Source organism: Bombina bombina, chromosome 5 (genome assembly GCF_027579735.1).
Source record: "Bombina bombina isolate aBomBom1 chromosome 5, aBomBom1.pri, whole genome shotgun sequence".
NCBI lineage: Eukaryota > Metazoa > Chordata > Amphibia > Anura > Bombinatoridae > Bombina > Bombina bombina.
In genome coordinates this window covers 1,051,697,615-1,051,720,281 of record NC_069503.1, presented here as the reverse complement: position 1 = coordinate 1,051,720,281, position 22,667 = coordinate 1,051,697,615, and the positions used below count along the sequence as shown (strand labels likewise).

The 22,667-nt window shown below is 42.1% G+C and overlaps 1 protein-coding gene across 2 annotated transcripts in view; it reads left to right on the top strand.

The window, feature by feature from the left end:
* The window catches only part of TAF2 (TATA-box binding protein associated factor 2), a 382,948-nt gene that overhangs the window by 215,576 nt on the left and 144,705 nt on the right, over positions 1-22,667 (top strand). For both annotated transcript variants that reach the window (XM_053715318.1, XM_053715317.1), the window contains exon 22: positions 18,434-18,543. In XM_053715318.1, the coding sequence (XP_053571293.1) occupies positions 18,434-18,543 (110 nt within the window). The remainder of the gene's footprint in view (positions 1-18,433; positions 18,544-22,667) is intronic.

Sequence of the window (22,667 nt, the reverse complement as noted above, 5' to 3'; positions counted from 1 at the left end):
TGTTCTTTTTCTGCGCCATGTTAGGATCAGGGGAACAGATTATTTAACCCAGTAGAATGGGCCTATATTGTATTTATGGTGGCTAGTGTCCAGTTTCTGATGTCTTAGAGCAAGACCAAGGTGGCTTAAACAAGATGTGCACCTCTATAGCTAGTTTTAAGCAAGTTAAAGAGTTCATTCTGTGCTTAGTAAGCAAGCCTCGTAGGTGGCTAGAGGACCGGGTAGTATGATGGCCAGCCTTCCATGTGATTCAGTATGGCATTTATTTTGGATGCATAGGGGCTTGCTGTCTAAGGCTAGTATAGCGTTTACATATTCTGCTTGTTATGCAGCGTTCAGGTTTACAGTTTAAAAAGTTACTACATATGTCCTGGGATTCTGTAACGCTATATTTGAGATTTTATTGTGCTTTCCCCTCAATGCCCATATTGTGCTGTGCTGCGCTTGCAGGATCTCTTACCCCCAAGATGGCGGATGTCGGGAGGATGTCTCTCACTCAAGTCGCTAGAGTCTGGGGACCGTTGACACTAGGTCAGGCACCGGAATTGAGGATGCAGCTGTATGCCCTGATAATCTATGGGCGTTGTCTCCACTTGTGGGGATTGCTCTGTTCTTTCATTCTGGTATCCGATCACTCTAGGACAGGTCATATGCACGGCCTAGGCCCGCTGATCGATGCTGCTAAGTTGTAAGCTCTAATATGCAGCCAAACCCCTACAATCAGCTCCCCAGTTGTTCACATGCTGCCAGGAACTGTTTTTAGGGCTCTAGAGATGCGTGAGGATAGCTAAAAGGTAGGCTCCTTCACCGCCGATGCTGGAGCTCTAGTGAAGTGCGGCCATCACCGACGCTGCGCGCCTCCGCCCCTCCTAATAAGTTTTTTTATGTCCCTTCCTCAGTGGAAGTTTTTCCTATACCAGATCGTATTTCAGATATTATTGCACGAGAATGGGAGAAACCTGGGATTCCTTTTTCCCCCTTCTCCAATTTTTAGGAAGATGTTTCCTATTGCTGATTCTATTAAGGAATCTTGGCAGATGGTTCCTAAGGTAGAGGGAGCAGTTTCCACTTTGACCAAGAGGACCACTATTCCTATTGAGGACAGCTGTTCCTTTAAAGATCCTATGGATAAGAAGTTGGAAGCTTTGCTTAAAAAGATTTATGTTCACCAGGGGTATGAATGGCAACCGGCTGCATGTTTTGCTACGGTTACTAGTGCGGTGGCATATTGCTTTGATGCATTGTCTGATTCTTTTCAGCAAGATACTCCTCTTGAAGAAATTCAAGATAGAATTCAAGGCTTTGAAGTTGGCTATTTCTTTTACTGCAGTTGCTTCTCTACATGTCCATCAAGTTGGGAGCTAAAATTTCTGGGTTTGCATTTTAACTCGCAGAGCTTTATGGTTAAAAATCCTGGTCTGCAGATATGTGTCCTCTAAGTCTAAGCTTTTGTCTATTCCTTACAAGGGTAAGACCATGTTTGGGCCAGGTTTGGCTGAGATTATTTCTGATATGGGAGGGAAGGGGCATTCTCTTCCTCAGGATAAAAGACCTAAACAGAAGGTCGGCAGAGTAATTTTCATTCCTTTCGTAGCTTCTCTGGTAAATCTTCCTCTTCTTCCTCCAAGCAGGAACAGTCCAAGCCATCTTGGAAGTCAAATCAGTCTTGGAATAAGGGGAAGCAATCCAGGAAGCCTGTTGCTGACTCAAAATCAGCATTAAGGATCTGCCCTCGATCTGGGAATCGGATCTTGTGGGGGGCAGACTCCTTCTTTTCTCGCTCAAGCTTGGGTTTGAGATGTTAAGGATCTCCCTGGGTGGTAGATATCGTGTCCCAGGGTTACAAACTGGAGTTCAAAAATTTTCCTCCCAGAGGCAGGTTTCTTCTCTCCAGGTTATCTGTAAATCAGATAAAAGGAGATGCATTCTTACATTGTGTTCAGAATCTTTCCAACATGGGAGTGATAGTTCCTGTTCCGGTTCAGGAACAGGGTCCTGGGTTTTTATTCCAATCTCTTCCAAAAAGGAGGGAACTTTCAGACCTATTTTAGATCTCAAGTCTAAACAAGTTTCTCAGGGTTCCGTCTTTCAAGATGGAAACTATTTGTTCCATTCTTCCTTTGGTTCAGGAAGGTCAGTTCATGACCACTGTGGTTCTAAAGGATGCTTATCTGCATATTCCCTTTCACAGGGATCATCACAGGTTCCTAAAATTGCATTTCTAGACAAACATTTTCAGTTTGTAGCTCTTCCTTTTGGTCTGGCAACAGCCAGAATATTTAAGTTCCTTGGAGCATTGTTGGCGGTGCTTCAATTGAAGGGTGTTGCAGTGGCTCCTTATCTGGACGAAATTCTAGTTTCAGGCTCCATCTTTTCAACTAGAAAACTCCCACACAGAGTTGTTGTTGTCTTTTTTGCACTCCCTACGGTTGGAAGGGGAATTTAGGAAAAAGTTCCTTAATTCCGACTACAAGAGTGGTATTTTTTGGGGACCATTATAGATTCTCTAGAGATGAAAATTTTTCTGACAGTAGCAAGAAAGTCAAATATTTTCAGTACTTGTCTTGCTCTTCAGTTTCTTCCTCGGCCGTCAGTGGCTCAGTGCATGGAGGTTATTGGTCTGATGGTTTCAGTCATGCACGTCATTCCATTTGCTCAGTTCCATCTCAGACCTCTGCAGTTATGCTTCTCAGGCAGTGGAACGGGGATTATGCGGATCTATCTCCAAAGATTGTTCTAGATCAGATGTCAGAGATTCTCTTCCATGGTGGTTGTCTCAGGATCTTCTCTCTCAGGAAACTTGCTTTCGTAGACCTGCCTGTGTGATTGTAACCACGGATGCCAGTTTGCTGGGCTGGGGTGCTGTCTGTGGTTCATTAAGGGCTCAGGGTCTATGGACTCGTGAGGAGTCGGTTCTTCCAATAAATATTTTGGAACTGAGAGCAATTTTCAATGCTCTTCTAGCCTGGCCTCAGCTAGCTTCAACCCAGTTTATCAGGTTTCAGTCAGACAACATAAACGTCAGTGGCTTACATCAATCATCAGGGAGGAACTCGGAGTTCCTTGGCCATGACGGAGGTAGCCAAGATTATTTAGTGGGCAGAGATTCACAACTGTTTTCTGTCTGCTATCCATATTCCAGGGGTGGACAATTGGAAGCAGATTTTCTGAGCAGACAGACTTTTCATCCGGGGGAGTGGGAACTTCATCCAGAGGTATTTTCCAGTTTGATTCTCTGTTGGGGGCAGCCGGAGTTGGATCTCATGGCATCTCGTCAGAATGCCAAGCTCTCAAGGTACGGGTCGAGGTCAAAGGATCCTCAGGCTGTTCTGATAGATGCTCTGGAAGTTCCTTGGACTTTCAGTCTGGCATATGTGTTCCCTCTGTTTGCTCAATCTTCCTCGGGTCTTTACTCGGTCAAACAAGAGAGGCCATCAGTGATTCTCATTGCTCTGGCGTGGGCCTCGCAGAATCTTTTTTGCAGATCTGGTGGAGATGTCTTCTCTTCCATTTTGGCATCTTCCATTAAGGAAGGACCTGCTTTTTGCAGGGCCCCTTCCTTTTATCCAAATCTCGTTTCTCTGAAGCTGACTGCTTGGAGATTGAACGCTTGATTCTTTCTAAGTGTGGTTTTTCTGAGTCAGTCATTGAGACTATAATTCAGGCTCATAAGCCTGTGACTAGGAAGATTATATTATAAGATTTGGCATAAATATTTGTATTGGTGTGAATCCAAAGGCTACTAGTGGAGTAGAGTTAGGATACATAGGTATTTGTCTTTTCTCCAGGAGGGTTTGGAGAAAGGTTTATCTGCTAGTACCCTGATGGGTCAAATTTCTGCCTTATCTATTTTATTGCACAAGCGCCTGGCGGATGTGCCAGATGTTTATTCTTTTTGTCAGGCCTTGGTTAGAATTCGGCCTGTGTTTAAGTTTACTACTCCACCTTGGAGTCTTAATTTGGTTCTTAGAGTCCTTCAACAGGCTCCGTTTGAACCTATGCGTTCTTTGGATATTAAATGTTAGTCTTGGAAGGTTTTTGTTTCTGGTGGCTATTCTTTGGCTCGAAGAGTTTCGGAAGCTTTCAGCCTTACAGTATGAATAGCCTTTTCTTTTTTTTCACTCTGATAAGGTAGTTCTGCGTACTGCCTTGGGTTTTCTTCCCAAGGTTGTTTCTGATAAGAATATTAATCAAGAGATTGTTGTTCCTTCTTTGTGTCCTAGTCCTTCTTCTCATAAGGCATGATTAAGGGAAATACTCCCCAAAACGTTGCATTTGTTTGTACCTCAATAAATTTCTTCATATTCCTATGAACTCTTGGTGCTGTGGAATTTCATTGTATTGCTGCTTCTCATAAGGAGCGTTTGTTGCACAACCTGGATGTGGTTTCGTGCATTGAAATACTTATTTGCAGTCGACTAAGGATTTTTGCCAGTCTTCTTCTTTATTGTTGTCTCTGGGAAGCGTAAGGGTAAGAAAGCTACGACTACTTCTCTTTCTTGTTGGTTGAGGAGTGTTATTCGCTTGGCATATGAGACTTGCTGGTCAGCAGCCTCCCTGAGAGAATCACGGCTCATTCCATGAGGGCTGTTTCATCTTCTTGGGCTTTCAAAAATTGAGCTTCTGTAGATCAGCTTTGCAAAGGCTGCGACGTTGGTCACCTTTGCATATTTTTTCTACATCAAATCTAATTTCATATTTTTGCTTCAGCAGAGGCTTCTTTTAGGAGAAATGTTCTCAAGCAGTGGTGCCTTCTGTTTAGGTTAACTGTATTGTCCCCTCCCTTATCATCCGTGTCCGCTAGCTTGGGTATTGGTTCCCAACAGTAATTAAAATGATCTGTGGACTCACCGTGTCATTAGAAAGGAAACATCATTTATTCTCACCTGATGAATTTATTTATTTCTTGATACGGTGAGTCCACGGCCCGCCCTGTTTTTCAGACAGTTTGCTTTTCTATAAACTTCAGGCACCTCTGCACCTTAGATTACTTCCTTTCTACCTTTCATTTTGGTCCGAATGACTGGGGATTGTGGGTAGGGGAGTGGTATTTAACAGCTTTTGCTGTGGTGCTCTTTTGCCTCCTCCTGCTGGTCAGTAATTAAGATGATCCGTGGACTCCACCGTGTCAAGAAATAAATAAATGTATCAGGTAAGAATAAATTATGTTTTTATGCAGTATAGGATCCTCCCCCCAAAACAGCTCTCTAACCCTCCCCCTCTACCTATTAGCCGCCATCTTAGGTACTGCGGCGTCCGAAGTAATTAAGGGCTGTATTTTGTAAGACTTACCTAGCACGTCCTCGCGGTTATTAAAGGGTTTAGTGACATTACAGTGTTTTAAATGTACATTGATGAATTACATCTTTGAATACAAACATATCTGCATCAAACATATATTGGCAAAAATGTTTCTGGTAAAAGTTATAACTGTTTTAGTGTGTTAACATTTTTCTCTGCACGTGCATGTGAAGCATATCTAGATATTCTCAGTGCACCAGCATTTTCAATACTGCAGCTGCTCTAAGAACCAGTGGGACTTGTATCATGTCCGCAATTAACAAATTGAGTCATTACCTAGATGGTGCAAACACCTTAGGCTCTCTGAGCAAGTGCTGTGTTTAAAATGCTGGTGCACAGTGCATACTTAAATACACCTTTTGAAGCAGCTATAGTTTTTATTAGAAGCATTTTTGCTAATACATGTATATTACAAAAAATAATTATATTCAAAACGGTAATGCATCCATATAGGTTCCAATTTTGGCTAGAATATCTCTTTAATATTGGCAAGAGTTTTTAATCTAAATTGGAAATGCAGTTTTTTAGAAAAGCAAAAGGTCTGACCATTCTCTGTTCTGTGACGTAAACTGCAACAGTCGTTTCAGGCACAGAGCTGCCCCAAAATTGCTTTCCAAATGTATGGCGCTTAGTAACTTGCCTATTTAGATTTCATAAAATAACTCTCCCTTATATACAGGCCTGCACCTCTTAACACTTCCATCATTATCAGTATAAATCTTATAATCCATAACAGTTGTCTTGTGTCAGACACCCCTAATCTAAATCTGTGTGTCATGCACAGGTTTCCCTCCGTTTCTATACTGTACAAACCATCACGTACTTCATCTTTTTGTAGCTGAACTGTTAATTGTCATAACTCCCCAACAGTTTAGCTAAGCTGCTCTATAATATAAACCTATTTCTTTCACTAGAGGGCGCTGCTAATTTTCTTCTACTTTTTCCTGAACTTCTTTACATGCATTTGGCTGTGCACCTTTGTATATTTATCAGAAGTTGTTATTTGTTAGCACTGCTAGGTCCCTGCCTCATAGCTTTTGTCTTCTTCAGTGTTTTAAATGGACACAAATAAAGTTGGGATAGAGACCAAAATATAATATGTGCTTTAATTACCTTATCTGCAAATGTATACTTGCAGTGCCTCGCCATTAACCCTTCTTTTATTTTCCTGATTGTACAGCTCTAACACATTTCCTTCTGTGGCTGTATCTATATCTACTTGTTGTTTTGGTAGAATGCAAAAGTGCACAGTGATTATCGCTGGAGCATGCCTAGAACTCAGTTGAAATACAATGCCTGTGTCGAAACACTGATAGGGGGAGTGGAGCAGGACTACCTCCAGACAGTAATGGCTATGTAATTAATTTAGCTTAATTTTTGAAAACTATGTTAAAATACTTGCCAGCAATTTTTTAAACATTTTTATATGCAAACTATTTTTACTTAATTATCCCCTTTTAGGACATGCATCTTCTGTAGCAGCAGGACTAAATGAAAAGTGCTTATTCTATAATATAAAGCACTGCATTTATGCTGAGTAATAAGCTAGCTTTTTGTTTGAAATGTCTTCTTTTTTTTGTATAACACAATATTGTTCTAACATTAAAGGGACAGTAAAGTCAAAATGAAAACTCTCATGGTTTAAAATAAAGCAAGCTTATTTTAAATCAACATTACAATTTTCTTCTGTTACCAAACTTCGCTTTGTTCCCTTATGCCTCATTTATTGAAGAGGAAAACTTGGTAGACTCATAAGAGCTCAGGAGTGTGCAGTATCGTTGAGTACTCTATGGCAGCAGTGTTTTGCAACATTATTTGCAGCTTTGTTATACAATGTTTGCAAAACACTGCTGCCATAGAGTACTATGACACGTGCACACTCCTGAACTCTAAATTACAACACCCTATGGCTTTCTATATTTTTGTAGGGGAACATATATTTCAAAAGGCTCATAAAACTGTAAGAGGCCCCTTTGTGGGGTTTAACGACAGTGCTAGCCAGATGGTGGGTCAAAAACTGGCAAACCAACAGGGCTGATCTTACAGAGGGTAATATAAGAAGCAGCTATTTCTTTCAGTTACTGAATGGGCCCTTACTTAGTGCTCAGTGATTCTTAATAAACAGGAAGTGGAACACTGAATGATAATTGCAAAGTCTCTGAATGGTCCCCCATTAAAGTTACTCATACACAGTGTTGTTTCTCATAGATCACCACTCTGTGTCTCAGGAGCCAGTCCTGGTGCTTTAACCTTTGAAACTTGTAGGTATCTCTTCAACAAAGAATATAAAATGGGAACGAAGCAAATTTGATAATCAAAGTAAATTGGGAAAAATGTTTTATGTTAAATGTTTGATGTTCTGTCTGAATCGCAAAAGAAAATGTTTGGGTTTCATATCCCTTTAAGAGTTTTTTAAATGAATTCATTATATCTCTTCTGCCATTCTGTTTTTTGTTTCTGGGATGGTATTCTAGACATTGATAGGTCTGAAGGTTTTTTCTCTCACTTTAAAACAATAGAATATCCAGAACAATTCCTTGCTATCAGGAAAATCAAAACTACACAGTTTCCCCCCTTGTTACTGTTTTATTTGGCAGTGGATAGCAATAGGGATCTTTACCACAGCAGCAACGTTTCTTAGTTCGAGTGCGATTAATTTTCTATTAGATATGTGCTATTTGTTTCGGGAGAGAATTTCGATTTCGTCCAAATTTTGATGCCGTTTCAGGAGATCCAAATGAAATCCGAATTCCGAATCAAGCACCATAACTAAATAATCATGGGGCCCCTGTCAGCTCTCTAGGGGGAATGACTTTCCCTGAGTCCCCTACAGTGGGTCAGCCTTCGGGCCGGAGGCGCCTTTTGCTCCAGCGGGGGTATGCTGTGGCTTTTTGATTATAGACTGGGGCGCCTTTGGGTCTTATTGAGGGCCCAACAAATTTTGGAGTGTCCAGTAGCAGAGCCCGTCGTGGATGGGTCCGGAGACTCCTCCAGTCTTCTTCTGAATAGCCTTCAGCTATTAAGATTAAGGGGATGTCCCGTAATCTTTTTAGAGTCCTTGTTGGTAGAGTATCGTCCCAGTTTTTGAGCTTGGAAAGAACAGGGGTCCCTGTTGGGCTGACATGGTTGTTCTTAGGCAATACCCTTCTTTTATTTTATCCGGTTAGGATGATATTTTCACGTTAAAGATCATGTTAGTTATATTTTCCTTGGAAAAAAAATTCTAGAATCGATACTCACAATATTTTTTTTTTTGTTTATAAAGTTTTTATTGGGATTTTGCGAAACAGAACAAGTCACATTAACAGCTTGCTCATAGATCAATAACATAAAGATACAATTAAACAGCATCTCAAATCTCCATTTTACTTTTAGAAGGATCATATTGGTATGTACTAGGTGGTTGGTCACTCATGGACCACCAGGATACAGGCAATTACAATGCTGAGATAGTCATCTCTGCGGCCACTTCTTGCCTTATGATATATAAAAGAAAAATAATATTGTGGGCCATTTATAGGACCCAAGTGCTTATCATGCAAAAGGTAAGATTGGTAAATATTCAGCGGGTGTGAGCACCACTTAGTCTATCTGCAAACACCAACCAACCAACCACCCACAACCTAAACACCGCAGGGTTGATAGTTCTAACCATGGAGTACCAGTGTTTCTCAACTTAGAGAAAAGGAAGTAATATAAAACTGTAGAGGGCTCTATGAACAAGTTAGGTTGCCTCCTCTATGCATTCAGCCCCAGCTAGAGGGTTTGTAAGCTTTAGGGATTTTACCTGATTTGTCCCATAGTTGGGGATAGGTATCTAAGATCTCACATATATATTGGTTTATAGTTACCCTTGGGAGTATAGAGTGCTATTTCATGACCTAGGTGTAATTGAAACAATCACCAGGCTAAAATACTCAGGCTAGAGAATAATTTATTTTGTGCCTATGATGGCGATACTGTCTGATACATTCCCCATACCATAAGCGTCCTAAGATTTAACCTAGGATGTACTGCTAAGCTTAATGTGTAGAGAGGACTTGGGGTATTATCCGCCATGATAAGGAGTGGTGTACCTGATGATATATTTGGGGTATTTGGGAGTCCCACTTAAGGTGAAAAATATATCCTGTGCAGGCAATTGGTCCTTTAGGAGTGAGATCTGAACATAGATGAAATAATCTGTGGCTGTAAACTATAAGATACTGTGTGACCCTTCCGCTAATATATTGGCAATCTAACAATATCATAACACAGATTGGGAGGATGATATTTGACTAAATCTGGTGACCTTAAGCAGTATTTTTAGAATGGCATACAGGGGTATGAGGCATGCAAACGTTATTCGTATACCAAAGTCCATTTTAGAGATGGACCCTTACAGAATCTTTGCTTGCTTGTCAGTATTTATCCAAAGCAGGGACCTGCAGCTACCCCCTTTCAGGAGTTTTTACACTCACAGTCCCCACATTAGACAATGCCTCCAAAACCCTATATCATCTTCCTGGTTATCAGCTAACATATAACAGAAATCCAAAGGACACTCTATGCACTAGATCTCACACAATAGACCAATATAAACAAATATAACATCAGGTTGAGTTCACATTAAGGATAAAGGAAACATTTTTTGTCCCAGCCTTTGTATCACTGCAACACAAAAATAAGAGTCCCACAGGTCCCAGAGTGCTGCGTCCACACCGAGCACGCTCTCATTCACAACAGGACTCCTAGTTGTAGCACTCCGATTCTAGGAAAACACAACTAGAAAAAACAAACAAAATATATAGTCTTAGTGGCCCCCTAGATTCTGACATAGTCATCTTCATGCCTGAGATACTATTATAGGGGCGAGAAAGCCAACCGCCTCTTTGGTAGATCTTCTGGGGGAGTCTCATAATCAGGTAGCTTCAGCATAGGCTCACAGTAGATAAGCGTGAGTCAACTTATTACATAGAGTACTAGCTACCTGTCTACTAATAGGCTAAGAGTCTGAGTGTCTTACCCAACTCCAGGTCTTTGTGGGGCTCTCAGTCCTGTGCTCAGAGTACCGTAAAGGATGTGAAAGAGGCAGTGAATATTTAATCTCTGGCTCTGCTAGGAAGGGGGCAGCCCATATTGAAGAAGATGGCACGGGATTCAAAGCTTTCCGGCATCTGAGAGAAATAGGAAACTTTCAGTGATCTCCGCTGTACTGATACTCTTGCAGCTGTAGGTTTCAAAAAAGTTCCCCCTTCATTGGCTTGAGATGCAAACACCATCCGCTGCTGTAAGCTGACATAGTTGCGCTCCGAGGGATCGGCCGCATCCCTCTCGGCCGTAGCAGGAATCAAGCAAAGGTTCTGCACTGCCTGCCCAGCCTTCTCTGGGCAATTAGCACAGTCTGTCTCAACAGAGCTTACTTTCGGGGACTGCCGTGCTGAAGCGTGAGGTGTCCTCCCTGCCGCTGCTGACAGTCAGTCGCCATGTCCTGAGGGGCTCTCAGCGCCATTTTGAGATCTTCATAACAGCTGTCCATTTTCTGCTTTAGTTCGCTGAGTAAAACTTGCCACTTCTTACTAGGTAACTCCATGGCCTACAAGGATGATAGTGAACCGTGTAGTTATGTAGGTAGGTGAGGTGGAACAAATGTAACCCGCTTTACCCAGCGGGTCAAGGGGGGGGTTGTTGAATGTTGTTTGACTGTGTGCAGGGCAGGCCGCAACTCAAGGTCTCACAGCCATTTCGCCTTTAAAGCTCCAAAAGAGAGCGTTCTTGGTAAAGCAAGAACTGCCATTCTATCTATTTCAAACCGTTTTAGAGGGTCCAAAGTAGTCCAAAGGAGGAATAGATGGTCAAATCAGTGCTCTAACTGGCAGATTGTTAGTCTAAAATCAGGAGCCTCTAGCATGTGCAACCTGCACATGGCGCGGTAGGACACGCCCCCAGATACTCATGATATTTGATCACTATGTTACTTCTGAGGAAGTTGGTCTAGGACCGTGTTTAGTCCTATGTTGACGGTCTTTTGCCTCTCCCCCGTTCAGGGAGATTTTTATGCGGCCTTGGCAGCGATTTGCCCTGGTTTCAGGCTGGTCCTGATTAGGTTCTGTTAACTTCAGTCACGTGGCCGCCTGTTAGGCCTGGGTTGGTCCGGTTTTGGTGCAAAGTGCTCTGCATGGTTCACTTGTTATTCTTACAGGTTTCAGCGTCTGGAGCTAGCAGGACAGCTAGCTCAGCGTTCTAATGCTCAGTGGCGACTCTGTACTGTAGCAAACCGAGGGTCGCAGTTTAGATCCCCGGCAAGGTCTACTCGGCCTTTCCTCCTTTCAAGGTTGATAAAATGAGCAGCACCTTGAGTCCCTTAAAAGGGCTTTGCAGTACTTTACCGGTACACTCATATTTTAAGGTTCCGCTACGACTCTCTCGGTTGCAGTCGACATCCTGTCGGGACTGGAGTGTTTCTCTCCCATGTGGGTTAGAGGATGTAGGACTTGGTTTCTTTTGCTGCCGGTTTCCACGCGGTTTGCCCTTGGGGTTAATCCTTGGGGTGTCCTTTCTTGGACTGTTCCTGTTGATCTCTTCCCTTGAGTTGAGACTTTAGGACTTTGTCCATTTTTCTTGCGGCTTGTACTGAGTTAGTCGTTCCATTCCTGGGACGATGGGCTGCGTTGTCTCCTTTTCCAAGCTTTGCTTAGGGGTTTTCTACAATGGGATGCCCTGCATCATGTTCCTTGGATGTGCTCTCTTGGGGTCCGGAGGAGATTATGAAGACTAGCCTTGTTCTGTCCCTTTTCGGGGGTTTGTACTCGATGTTTCTCTGGGGTGTTTGGTACGCCTTTTAGGGCTCTGGGGTCTTGTGCGACTCTGTCGTACTTTAGCTCTCTCTGGGAGTGTGGGACTCTTGCAAGGACTCTTCTCTTCCCTTGGGTTGAGATTATGAGTGAGTTTTGTTCCCGTTCTCTGGGATGGGCCGGTTCTCCAGGCATCTAGTTTTTGAGTAATATTCCCCGGTTGGTCTGTTTTTTATATCAGACAAGGTTTTGATTTTCCGGGAATGTGTTTGTTTTAAACAAATTGGGGGCTCTATCGTTGCTCTGGTTGCTTCCGGTTGCGGAGGCTCCCGCTATGTCCTTGTGGACCACGTTGCAGATTGTTGCCTGTTGGTTAGGACCCCAGGTTCTGATTTTGGGTCCTCAGTTCCAGGGAACTTGGACCTATGACCTAATGGTCTGGCTAGTTGATCTGGTCAATTGGCCTGGTTTTCTGTAAGCTAAGGCCTTGCCCTTACGTTCTAAGGTATGGTTTTCCTTGGTCAGCTTGTTGGTCAATCGAAGGGTATGCAGGCATTCTTCCGCCAGTTTGAGCTGGTGTTGGGGTTTTTGATGTTCCCCTGTTTTCAGACCTGCCCGATGCTTGGGCCTGGCCAGCTGGTAGTGGGTTCTGGGGACCTGTTGGTTATATTCGGGTTGGGGGTGCAGAGGGCCTTGTTGAGGTTCTGTGCTTCTCCCTTTTTTTCAAGACCTATGTGTAGGTCTAGCGGCTGGGTTGACTTAGAGTGGACCCTCCTGTCTGGGAGATTTTACAATCTGTTACCTTTTTTGGCCGCTTTTTACTTCTCAGCCAAGTATTTTTCTTCTGTGCTCATCCTAAGATGGCTGGGGGTTTTTTGACCCATGGGTGCTTCGTCTGGGTCTGCCTACCCGTTTTTGCCTCTAAATACTTCTATTCGGAGTTCTGTCATTTTGAGGACTTGGTCTTTAGTTGTTGGGAGTGTCGGCTGGTGTTCCCTTCTTTAGTAGGGGATGTGTGGTCGGGGACCGACAACTGGGCGTCTGGTGTCCCTCCTGGGAGGCTTGTTGGCTCAGTTGAGTCTGATTTGCGGTTTCTAGCTTAGGTTTTCTGAACTATATGTGGCCCAGTGTCCTTGGGGGCCTTTTTCTTTTCTATGTTCTCGGCCTTCGGACAAAGCAGGGGTATTGTTGGGTAGTGGTTTTCAGGCCTTGCTGCCTTCAGAATGGTCCACCTAATGTACCCTCTCCCCCGTTTTAAGCATTCAGTGTCCTCTATAGCTTGGGTATTGTTTTCCCCAAAAGTAATGAGTTGCAGCTGTGGACTCTTTCCAATTATATGAAGAAAACCTCAAATTTACTTTACCTGATAATTTTCTTTTCTTCAGGTGGAAAGAGTCCACAGCTCCCCACCCATATTTTTTATTTGGGGCGTCTTTATTTTATTCTAATGGCACCTTTTCACCCTGATGTTTCTTCTACTGTTCCTTGTTCCTCGGCAGAATGACTGGGGGATGATGGAAGTGGGAGGAATATTCAAGCCTTTGACTGGAGTGTCTGCCTCCTCCTGGTGGCCAGGTTCTGAATTCCCAAAAGTAATGAATGCAGCTGAGAAATCTTTCCATCTGAAGAAAAGAAAATTATTAGGTAAGCATAATTTAAGTTTTTTGTTTTGTTTTTAGATTAGGGCTTTTTTATTTTAATGGGCAGTAAAAGAGCTGAATGCCCTTTTAAGGGCAATGTCCATACAAATGTCCTTTTCGGGGCAATGGGTAGATTAGGTTTTTTTTTATTTTGGGGGGGGGGGTGGTTTGTAATGTTATGGGGTGTTTGTTTTTATTTTTTTGCAAAAGAACTGTTATCTTTAGGGCAATGCTCTACAAAAGGCCCTTTTAAGGGCCCTTGGTAGTTTACTATAGATTGGTTTTTTTTATTTTGGGATGTTTTTTTTTGGTTTTTTTTAAACGGGGTATTAGAATAGGAATAATTTTTATTGTTTTGGATAATTTCGTTTGTTATTTTTTTGTAATGGTAGTTTTTTTTTGTGTTTATTATTTTTTGTAATTGTAGTTTTAATTTTTTAGTAATCTTAGGTTTTTTTTATTTTTAGTAATGTTAGGTTTTATTAGTGGAAGCTTAGGTTTTATTAAACAGGTAAGTTTGTAATAATTTTAACTAGGTAGTTGGTAAATAGTTATATTGTAGCTAGCTTAGGTTTGATTTTTATTTCACAGGTAGGTAGTTATTTAATAATTGTAACTTTAATTTAGGTCTATTTAGTTAGGAGGTATTAGGTTTAGGGGTTAATATAGTTTAATTTAGGTTGTTGCGATGTGGGGGCGGTGGTTTAGGGGTTAATAGGTTTAGTTAGTTTTAGCGATGTGGGTGTACGGCGGTTTAGGGGTTAATAGGTATAGTTTAGTGTTTTAGTTAGTGTTGGCGATGTCGGGGAACTGCAGTTTAGGGGTTAATCGGTTTAGTTATTGTTGGGGAGCTGCAGTTTAGGGGTTAATAGGTTTAGTTTGTGTCGGGGAACTGCGGTTTAGGGGTTAATAGGTTTAGTTAGTGTTGGCGATGTTTGGGAACGGCGATTTAGGGGTTAATAGGTTTATTTAGTGTTTTAGTTAGTGTTGGGGAACTGCGCTTTAGGAGGGTGGTTTAAGGGTTAATAGGTTTATTTAGTGTCGGCAATGTGGGTGGCGGCGGTTTTAGATCATTTTGTTTCGCCAATCAGCGGCATATTAGTTATGTTAAGTTAAATTGTTTTTTCGGATCCTTTCGTTTTTTTCGGATCCATTCTTTATTCGTATGCATTATTCTATTCTAAATTTAGAATATATTAAAGAATGGATTCGAAATAACGAACGGATCCGAACATAACTAATTTGCCGAAACAATTTTTTTTTTAAAACTTAACTAAACTAATTTGTTGAAACAAAATTATTTATTTAACTAATGAAAACGAAACTACATTTTTAGCGTTGCACATGTCTACTTTTCAGAGATTTGTACCAATGGTTTATTCAAATAAATTAATTTGGTGAAAGACTTAGTCCCTTTGGAGTAGTTTTCTGTTGTCCAAGTTTACTGATATAACTGCAGTTGCCAGCCTGTTTGCTTAGGGGGTATTTAGGGATCATACTGATATCACTGCAGTTGCCAGTCTTTTTGCTTAGGGGGTATTTAGGGATCCTACTGATATAACTGCAGTTGCCAGCCTGTTTGCTTAGGGGGTATTTAGGGATCATACTGATATCACTGCAGTTGCCAGTCTGTTTGCTTAGGGGGTATTTAGGGATCATACTGATATCACTGCAGTTGCCAGTCTGTTTGCTTAGGGGGTATTTAGGGATCATACTGTTATCGCTGCAGTTGCCAGTCTGTTTGCTTAGGGGGTATTTAGGGATCATACTGATATCACTGCAGTTGCCAGTCTGTTTGCTTAGGGGGTATTTAGGGATCATACTGTTATCACTGCAGTTGCCAGTCTGTTTGCTTAGGGGGTATTTAGGGATCATACTGATATAACTTCAGTTGCCAGCCTGTTTGCTTAGGGGGTATTTAGGGATCCTACTGATATCACTGCAGTTGCCAGTCTGTTTGCTTAGGGGGTATTTAGGGATCATACTGATATAACTGCAGTTGCCAGCCTGTTTGCTTAGGGGGTATTTAGGGATCCTACTGATATCACTGCAGTTGCCAGTCTGTTTGCTTAGGGGTTATTTAGGGATCATACTGATATCACTGCAGTTGCCAGCCTGTTTGCTTAGGGGGTATTTAGGGATCATACTGATATCACTGCAGTTGCCAGTCTGTTTGCTTAGGGGGTATTTAGGGATCATACTGATATCACTGCAGTTGCCAGTCTGTTTGCTTAGGGGGTATTTAGGGATCATACCTGATATCACTGCAGTTGCCTAGTCTGTTTGCTTAGGGGGTATTTAGGGATCATACTGTTATCACTAAAAGAAAGCAAATAGAAAAGGGCGCCTCCTAGTGCAGATAAACCAAACAAAAGCGGAACTGATTCTGGGGCCACATTTGTTTGGTTTATCTGCACTAGGAGGCGCCCTTTTCTATTTGCTTTCTTTTAGATCATCGTACCTCTTTTGGTAATCGAAAAGGAGCAGCCCCGCAGCATATTGCAGTGCGCTGGGACACTGAATTCTCAGCCCGTTCTCCTAGGCATATCTCTGCCCTTTGGGATGATGTGAGTATCCATTGTTCTATCTTTTTTAGAGTGCATTTTAAATCGTATTGGCTACACTAGGGAGCACCCTTCTTGTCTTTTTTTATGATATCTGTTATCACTGCGGATGCCAGCCTGTTTGCTTAGGGGATATTTAGTGGTCATTGCTGTTATCACTGCAGATGCCAGCCCTGTTTGCTTAGGGGATATTTAGTGGTCATGCTGTTATCACTGCAGATGCCAGCCTGTTTGCTTAGGGGATATTTAGTGGTCATGCTGTTATCACTGCAGATGCCAGCCTGTTTGCTTAGGGGATATTTAGTGGTCATGCTGTTATCACTGCAGATGCCAGCCTGTTTGCTTAGGGGATATTTAGTGGTCATGCTGTTATCACTGCAGTTGCCAGTCTGTTTGTTTAGGGGATATTTAGTGGTCATGATGTTATCATCGCAGATGCCAGTCTGTTTGCTTAGGGGATATTTAGTGGTCATGCTGTTATCACTGCAGATGCCAGCCTGTTTGCTTAGGGGTATTTAGGAATCATACTGTTAACACCGCAGATGCCAGCCTGTTTGCTTAGGGGTATTTAGGAATCATACTGTTAACACTGCAGATGCCAGCCTGTTTGCTTATGGGGTATTTAGGGATCATACTGTTATCATCGCAGATGCCAGCCTGTTTGCTTAGGGGGTATTTAGGGATCATACTGTTATCATCGCAGATGCCAGCCTGTTTGCTTAGGGGGTATTTAGGGATCATACTGTTAACACTGCAGATGCCAGCCTGTTTGCTTAGGGGGTATTTAGGGATCATACTGTTATCATCGCAGATGCCAGCCTGTTTGCTTAGGGGGTATTTAGGGATCATACTGTTAACACTGCAGATGCCAGCCTGTTTGCTTAGGGGGTATTTAGTGGTCATGCTGTTATCACTGCAGATGCCAGCCTGTTTGCTTAGGGGGTATTTAGGAATCATACTGTTAACACCGCAGATGCCAGCCTGTTTGCTTAGGGGGTATTTAGGGATCATACTGTTATCATCGCAGATGCCAGCCTGTTTGCTTAGGGGGTATTTAGGGATCATGTCAGGGCCCAGTCATGACAGTCTTGTTTTTAATTCCATTCTAGTATTTGAACAGTTTTTCTTGCTCAGAAAACCTGGGACTGTTGTTTATCTGAGCATCACTTGAGAATATATAGGGCAGAATATGTTTTGATTTAGTATTTTGGTGAAAATCTGCTCAATAGTGCCAGTGTTATAAAGTTTTAAGTATAATAATCTTGTTCATTACCAGTGCTTGATAATTAGCAGTTTGCAACTCTGCATTGTCATAACGCTAAACCAGTTTTCTATAGTATAAAAAAATTAAATCTAATGTTTCAACAGTATTAATTTGTTACTTTTTTATTACAATTATTGAGGCAGGCATACTTCCTTGAAATTAAAGTGATTCCAAATGCAAATTGACTTATTTTGCATGCTCTCCCTCTAAAATTGGTTGTTTTTCGACCCCTCCCTCTATCTATATATTCAGGTAGAACTAATATTTTTGGGACTTTTTTTTTTTTTTAATTACTGTGTTATTTGAAAACTGGCATAAACCTTTTCCTTTCACATCTGCTACATGTTCTGTAAACAAAAATCTTTGCATGTATTTTGCGAGTCACATCTTGGAAATTGTATGTATAGCCTATTGGTAAGACAAGGTCACAGTGTTTAAGACCTGCAGTTCAAATGTTTGATTTTGAATGCACAGCTCTTATTTGTAAAAGCTACAGGTCAATTGAGCACTAACAAACACACAACTGGGGGGTGGGGGGGTGTACACTTTTATGTAGAAATGTCAAGGAGGTTTTAAAGGAGATATTGTCCAAAACTGATTACAACCTAGATAGGTTTTGCAAGTTCAGCATCAGGAATGAGGATTCTTGTTGCATATTATTGGGTGTGTTTTGTTTGCTGTGCATTAACTTTATCTGTTTGTGCCTGTTTATGTGATACTTACTATTTTCAATCTGTCATCTTTTTTTGCAACACAGAGTCACGACCTTTTGTTTCTTTCTGTCTTATACTGTTAGTTTTAGACTCCAGCACAAATATCTTGACAGCTACTTAAGTTTTGAAATCTAAATGTTCCTTTTTTTTGTTTATTAGATATGTTTTGTTTTTATAGGCACAAGATCTTCTACATGTTGACAAAGAATCCCCCTTTTACCAAGAACTTGGAGTCCCCTTTGTGTAACGAAGCTCTTGTAGACCAGCTTTGGAAATTAATGAATTCAGGTATTATTGTTATCATTTTTAGTTGTAATATGCCAACAAATTCTGCAGTGATATACATGAGGTACAATAAATTATTTTATTATTATGGGGGTCTTCACTTCAGTCACACTCCTAGGTCTGATAATAGACAAAGAGGCGGTGTTGGTATTTTACTTTCCTCTCGTTGCACCTTTCAACAAATACAGCCTTTCTCTTTCCTCACATTTTCTTCATTCGAAACACACACGATTCGCTTATTCTCTTCCCTCTCTATACGTCTTGCAGTCATATACCGCCCCCCTTGCACATCAACTTTATTTCTAGATCACTTTGCTGCCTGACTACCTTATTTCCTTTCCGCAGACACCCCTGCCCTCATTCTTGGACACTTCAACCTCCCTGTTGACAACCCCACTGCCAATCTGATTTTCAGCTATCGATGCACTATCTCAAGCTTCACAACTCCCCCCTTTTCCTCTTTCGGATCATCATGCTCCTCACTTGTAACATCAATCCCTCCCTATAACTCTCCCTCCTTCTACCCCTCACACCAAAACTTAACAGAAGCATCAAAGGTCATTAGATCAGAAAACAGCTCGCTAGCTATCTTGAACCTTTCCTCTCTTCCATCCCCCTCCTTTTCCTGCCCCTGATGAATCTATCTGCCACTATAAACTCCACCCTTACATCGGTCCTTGACAATCTTGGCCAACGACCCTACTTACACAAAATCCAAAGGCCATTTCTCTCTGCTTATCCTCCCTTGATCCGTCTGCAACCTTTGATACTGTCGGACCACGCTCTCTTGCTCCAAACCCTCCAATCCTTCGGCATTTGCGACACAGTTCTCTTGTGGTTCCTTTCCTATCTGTCTATCTGTACCTTTAGTGTAGCCTTCTTTGGGCATCCTCTGCCCCCGTTACCACTTTCTGTTTGGAGGTACCGCAAGGCTCTGTCCTTGGTCCCCTTTTCTTCTCAATCTACATATCCATCTTTAGGTTCCTTAATAAAAGTCCATGGGTTTCAATACAATTTGTATTGCCGATGACACCCAAATCTAACCTCTATGCACCAGACCTATCTTCATCCTTGCAAAACCCGTGTCACTAATCGTGTCTTTCTCATATCTCATCTTGGATGTCCTCTCTCACTACCTTAAGCTAAATCTCTCCAAAACGGAGCTCCTTATTTTCCCCCTTCTTCAAAAATCTCCACCCCAACTTCTCTTCTTTTCCGCCTTGATTACTGCAACTCCATCCTCTCTGGTCTCCCTAGCTGCCGCCTAGCTCCTTTACAATCCATAATGAATGCCTCTGCTAGGCTCATCTTCCTTACACATCGTTCTTCATCTGCTGCACCTCTCTGCAAATCCCTTCACTGGCTTCCTCTTGCCTCCAGGCTTAATCACAAAACTCTCACTCTGGCATACAAAGCACTCAACTGCACTGCTCCCCCCTACATCTCAGACCTTGTCTCCAGATACTCTCCCTCCCGACCCCTTCGCTCTGCCCACTATCTCCTACTCTCCTCCTCTCTTGTTACCTCCTCACATTCCTGTTTACAAGACTTCTCCAGACTGGCTCCCATCCTGGGGAAATCTCTGCCTCGCTCCACAAGACTCTCCCCAAGTTTTGAAAGCTTCACAAAAGGTGGTATAAAATCTGCATTTGTTTTAAATATACGCAATCGATTGACCGCAATTGATGTTAACGAGTGTTGGAATAACGCATCCTTAGAGCTCTGATTAACTGTTTCGCAAAACACATCAAAAAAACATTTACACGCATAATAACGATATCTAATAAAAATTATCTTAAAAAAAAAATTGCACAAAAAAGTTATAAGGGCTCACAGATATGAGGTATCAGGCAAAGGCTTTAACATATAGATATATACATGTCTAAAGATATGTGTATGTATGTGTGTATGTATATACAGTATCTCACAAAAGTGAGTACACCCCTCACATTTTTGTAAATATTTTATTATATATTTTCATGAGACAACACTGAAGATATTACACTTTGCTACAATGTAAAGTAGTGAGTGTACAGACTGTATAACAGTGCACATTTGCTGTCCCCTCAAAATAACTCAACACACAGCCATTAATGTCTAAACCGTTGGCAACATAAGTGAGTACACCCCTAAGTGGAAATGTCCAAATTGTGCCCTAAGTGGAAATGTCCAAATTAGCCATTTTCCCTCCCCGGTGTCATGTGACTTGTTAGTGTTACAAGGTCTCAGGTGTGAATGGGGAGCAGGTGTGTTAAATTTGGTGTTATTGCTCTTACACTCTCTCATACTGGTCACTGGAAGTTCAACATGGCACCTCTCTGATGATCTGAAAAAAAGAATTGTTGCTCTACATAAAGATGGCCTAGGCTATAAGAAGATTGCCAAGAACCTGAAAGTGAGCTGCAGCACGGTGGGCAAGACCATACAGTGCTTTCACAGGACAGGTTCCACTCAGAACAGGCCTCGCCATGGTCGACCAAAGAAGTTGAGTGCACGTGTTCAGCTTCATATCCAGAGGTTGTCATTGGGAAATAGACGTATGAGTGCTGCCAGCATTGCTGCAGAGGTTGAAGGGGTGGTGAGTCAGCCTGTCAGTGTTCAGACCATACCCCACACACTGCATCATATTGGTCTGCATAGCTGTCATCCCAGAAGGAAGCCTTTTTCTAAAGATGCTGCAAAAGAAAGCCTGCAAACAGTTTGCTGAAGACAAGCAGACTAAGGACATGGATCACTGGAACCATGTCCTGTGATCCGATGAGACCAAGATAAACTTATTTGGTTCAAATGTTGTCAAGTGTGTGTGGCAGCAACCAGGTGAGGAGTTCAAAGACAAGTGTGTCTTGCCTACAGTCAAGCATGGTGGTGGGAGTGTCATGGTCTGGGCCTGCATGAGTGCTGCCGGCACTGGGGAGCTACAGTTTATTAAGGCAACCATGAATGGTTGCCAACATGTACTGTGACATACTGAAGCAGAGCATGATCCCCTCCCTTCGGAGACTGGGCCACAGGGTAGTATTCCAACATGATAACGACCCCAAACACACCTCTAAGACGACCACTGCCTTACTTAAGAAGCTGAGGGTAAAGGTGATGGACTGACCAAGCATGTCTCCAGACCTAAACCCTATTGAGCATCTGTGGGGCATCCTCAAACGGAAGGTGGGGGAGCGCAAGGTTTCTAACATCCACCAGCTCTGTGATTTCGTCATGGAGGAGTGGAAGAGGACTCCAGTGGCAACCTGTGAAGCTCTGGTGAACTCCATGCTCAAGAGGGTTAAGGCAGTGCTGGCAAATAATGGTGGCCACACAAAATATTGACACTTTGGGCCCAATTTGGAAATTTCCACTTAGGGGTGTACTCACTTTTGTTGCCAACGGTTTAGACATTAATGGCTGTGTGTTGAGTTATTTTGAGGAGACAGCACATTTACACTGTTATACAGGCTGTACACTCCCTACTTTACATTGTAGCAAAGTCTCATTTCTTCAGTGTTGTCACATGAAAAGATATAATAAAATATTTACAAAAATGTGATGGTTGTACTCACTTTGTGAGATACTGTGTGTGTATGTGTATATATATATATATATATATATATATATATATATACAGGGAGTGCAGAATTATTAGGCAAATTAGTATTTTGACCACATCATCCTCTTTATGCATGTTGTCTTACTCCAAGCTGTATAGGCTCGAAAGCCTACTACCAATTAAGCATATTAGGTGATGTGCATCTCTGTAATGAGAAGGGGTGTGGTCTAATGACATCAACACCCTATATCAGGTGTGCATAATTATTAGGCAACTTCCTTTCCTTTGGCAAAATGGGTCAAAAGAAGGACTTGACAGGCTCAGAAAAGTCAAAAATAGTGAGATATCTTGCAGAGGGATGCAGCACTCTTAAAATTGCAAAGCAATCAAGCGTTTCATTCAAAATAGTCAACAGGGTCGCAAGAAGCGTGTGGAAAAACCAAGGCGCAAAATAACTGCCCATGAACTGAGAAAAGTCAAGCGTGCAGCTGCCAAGATGCCACTTGCCACCAGTTTGGCCATATTTCAGACATTTGCAACATCACTGGAGTGCCCAAAAGCACAAGGTGTGCAAATACTCAGAGACATG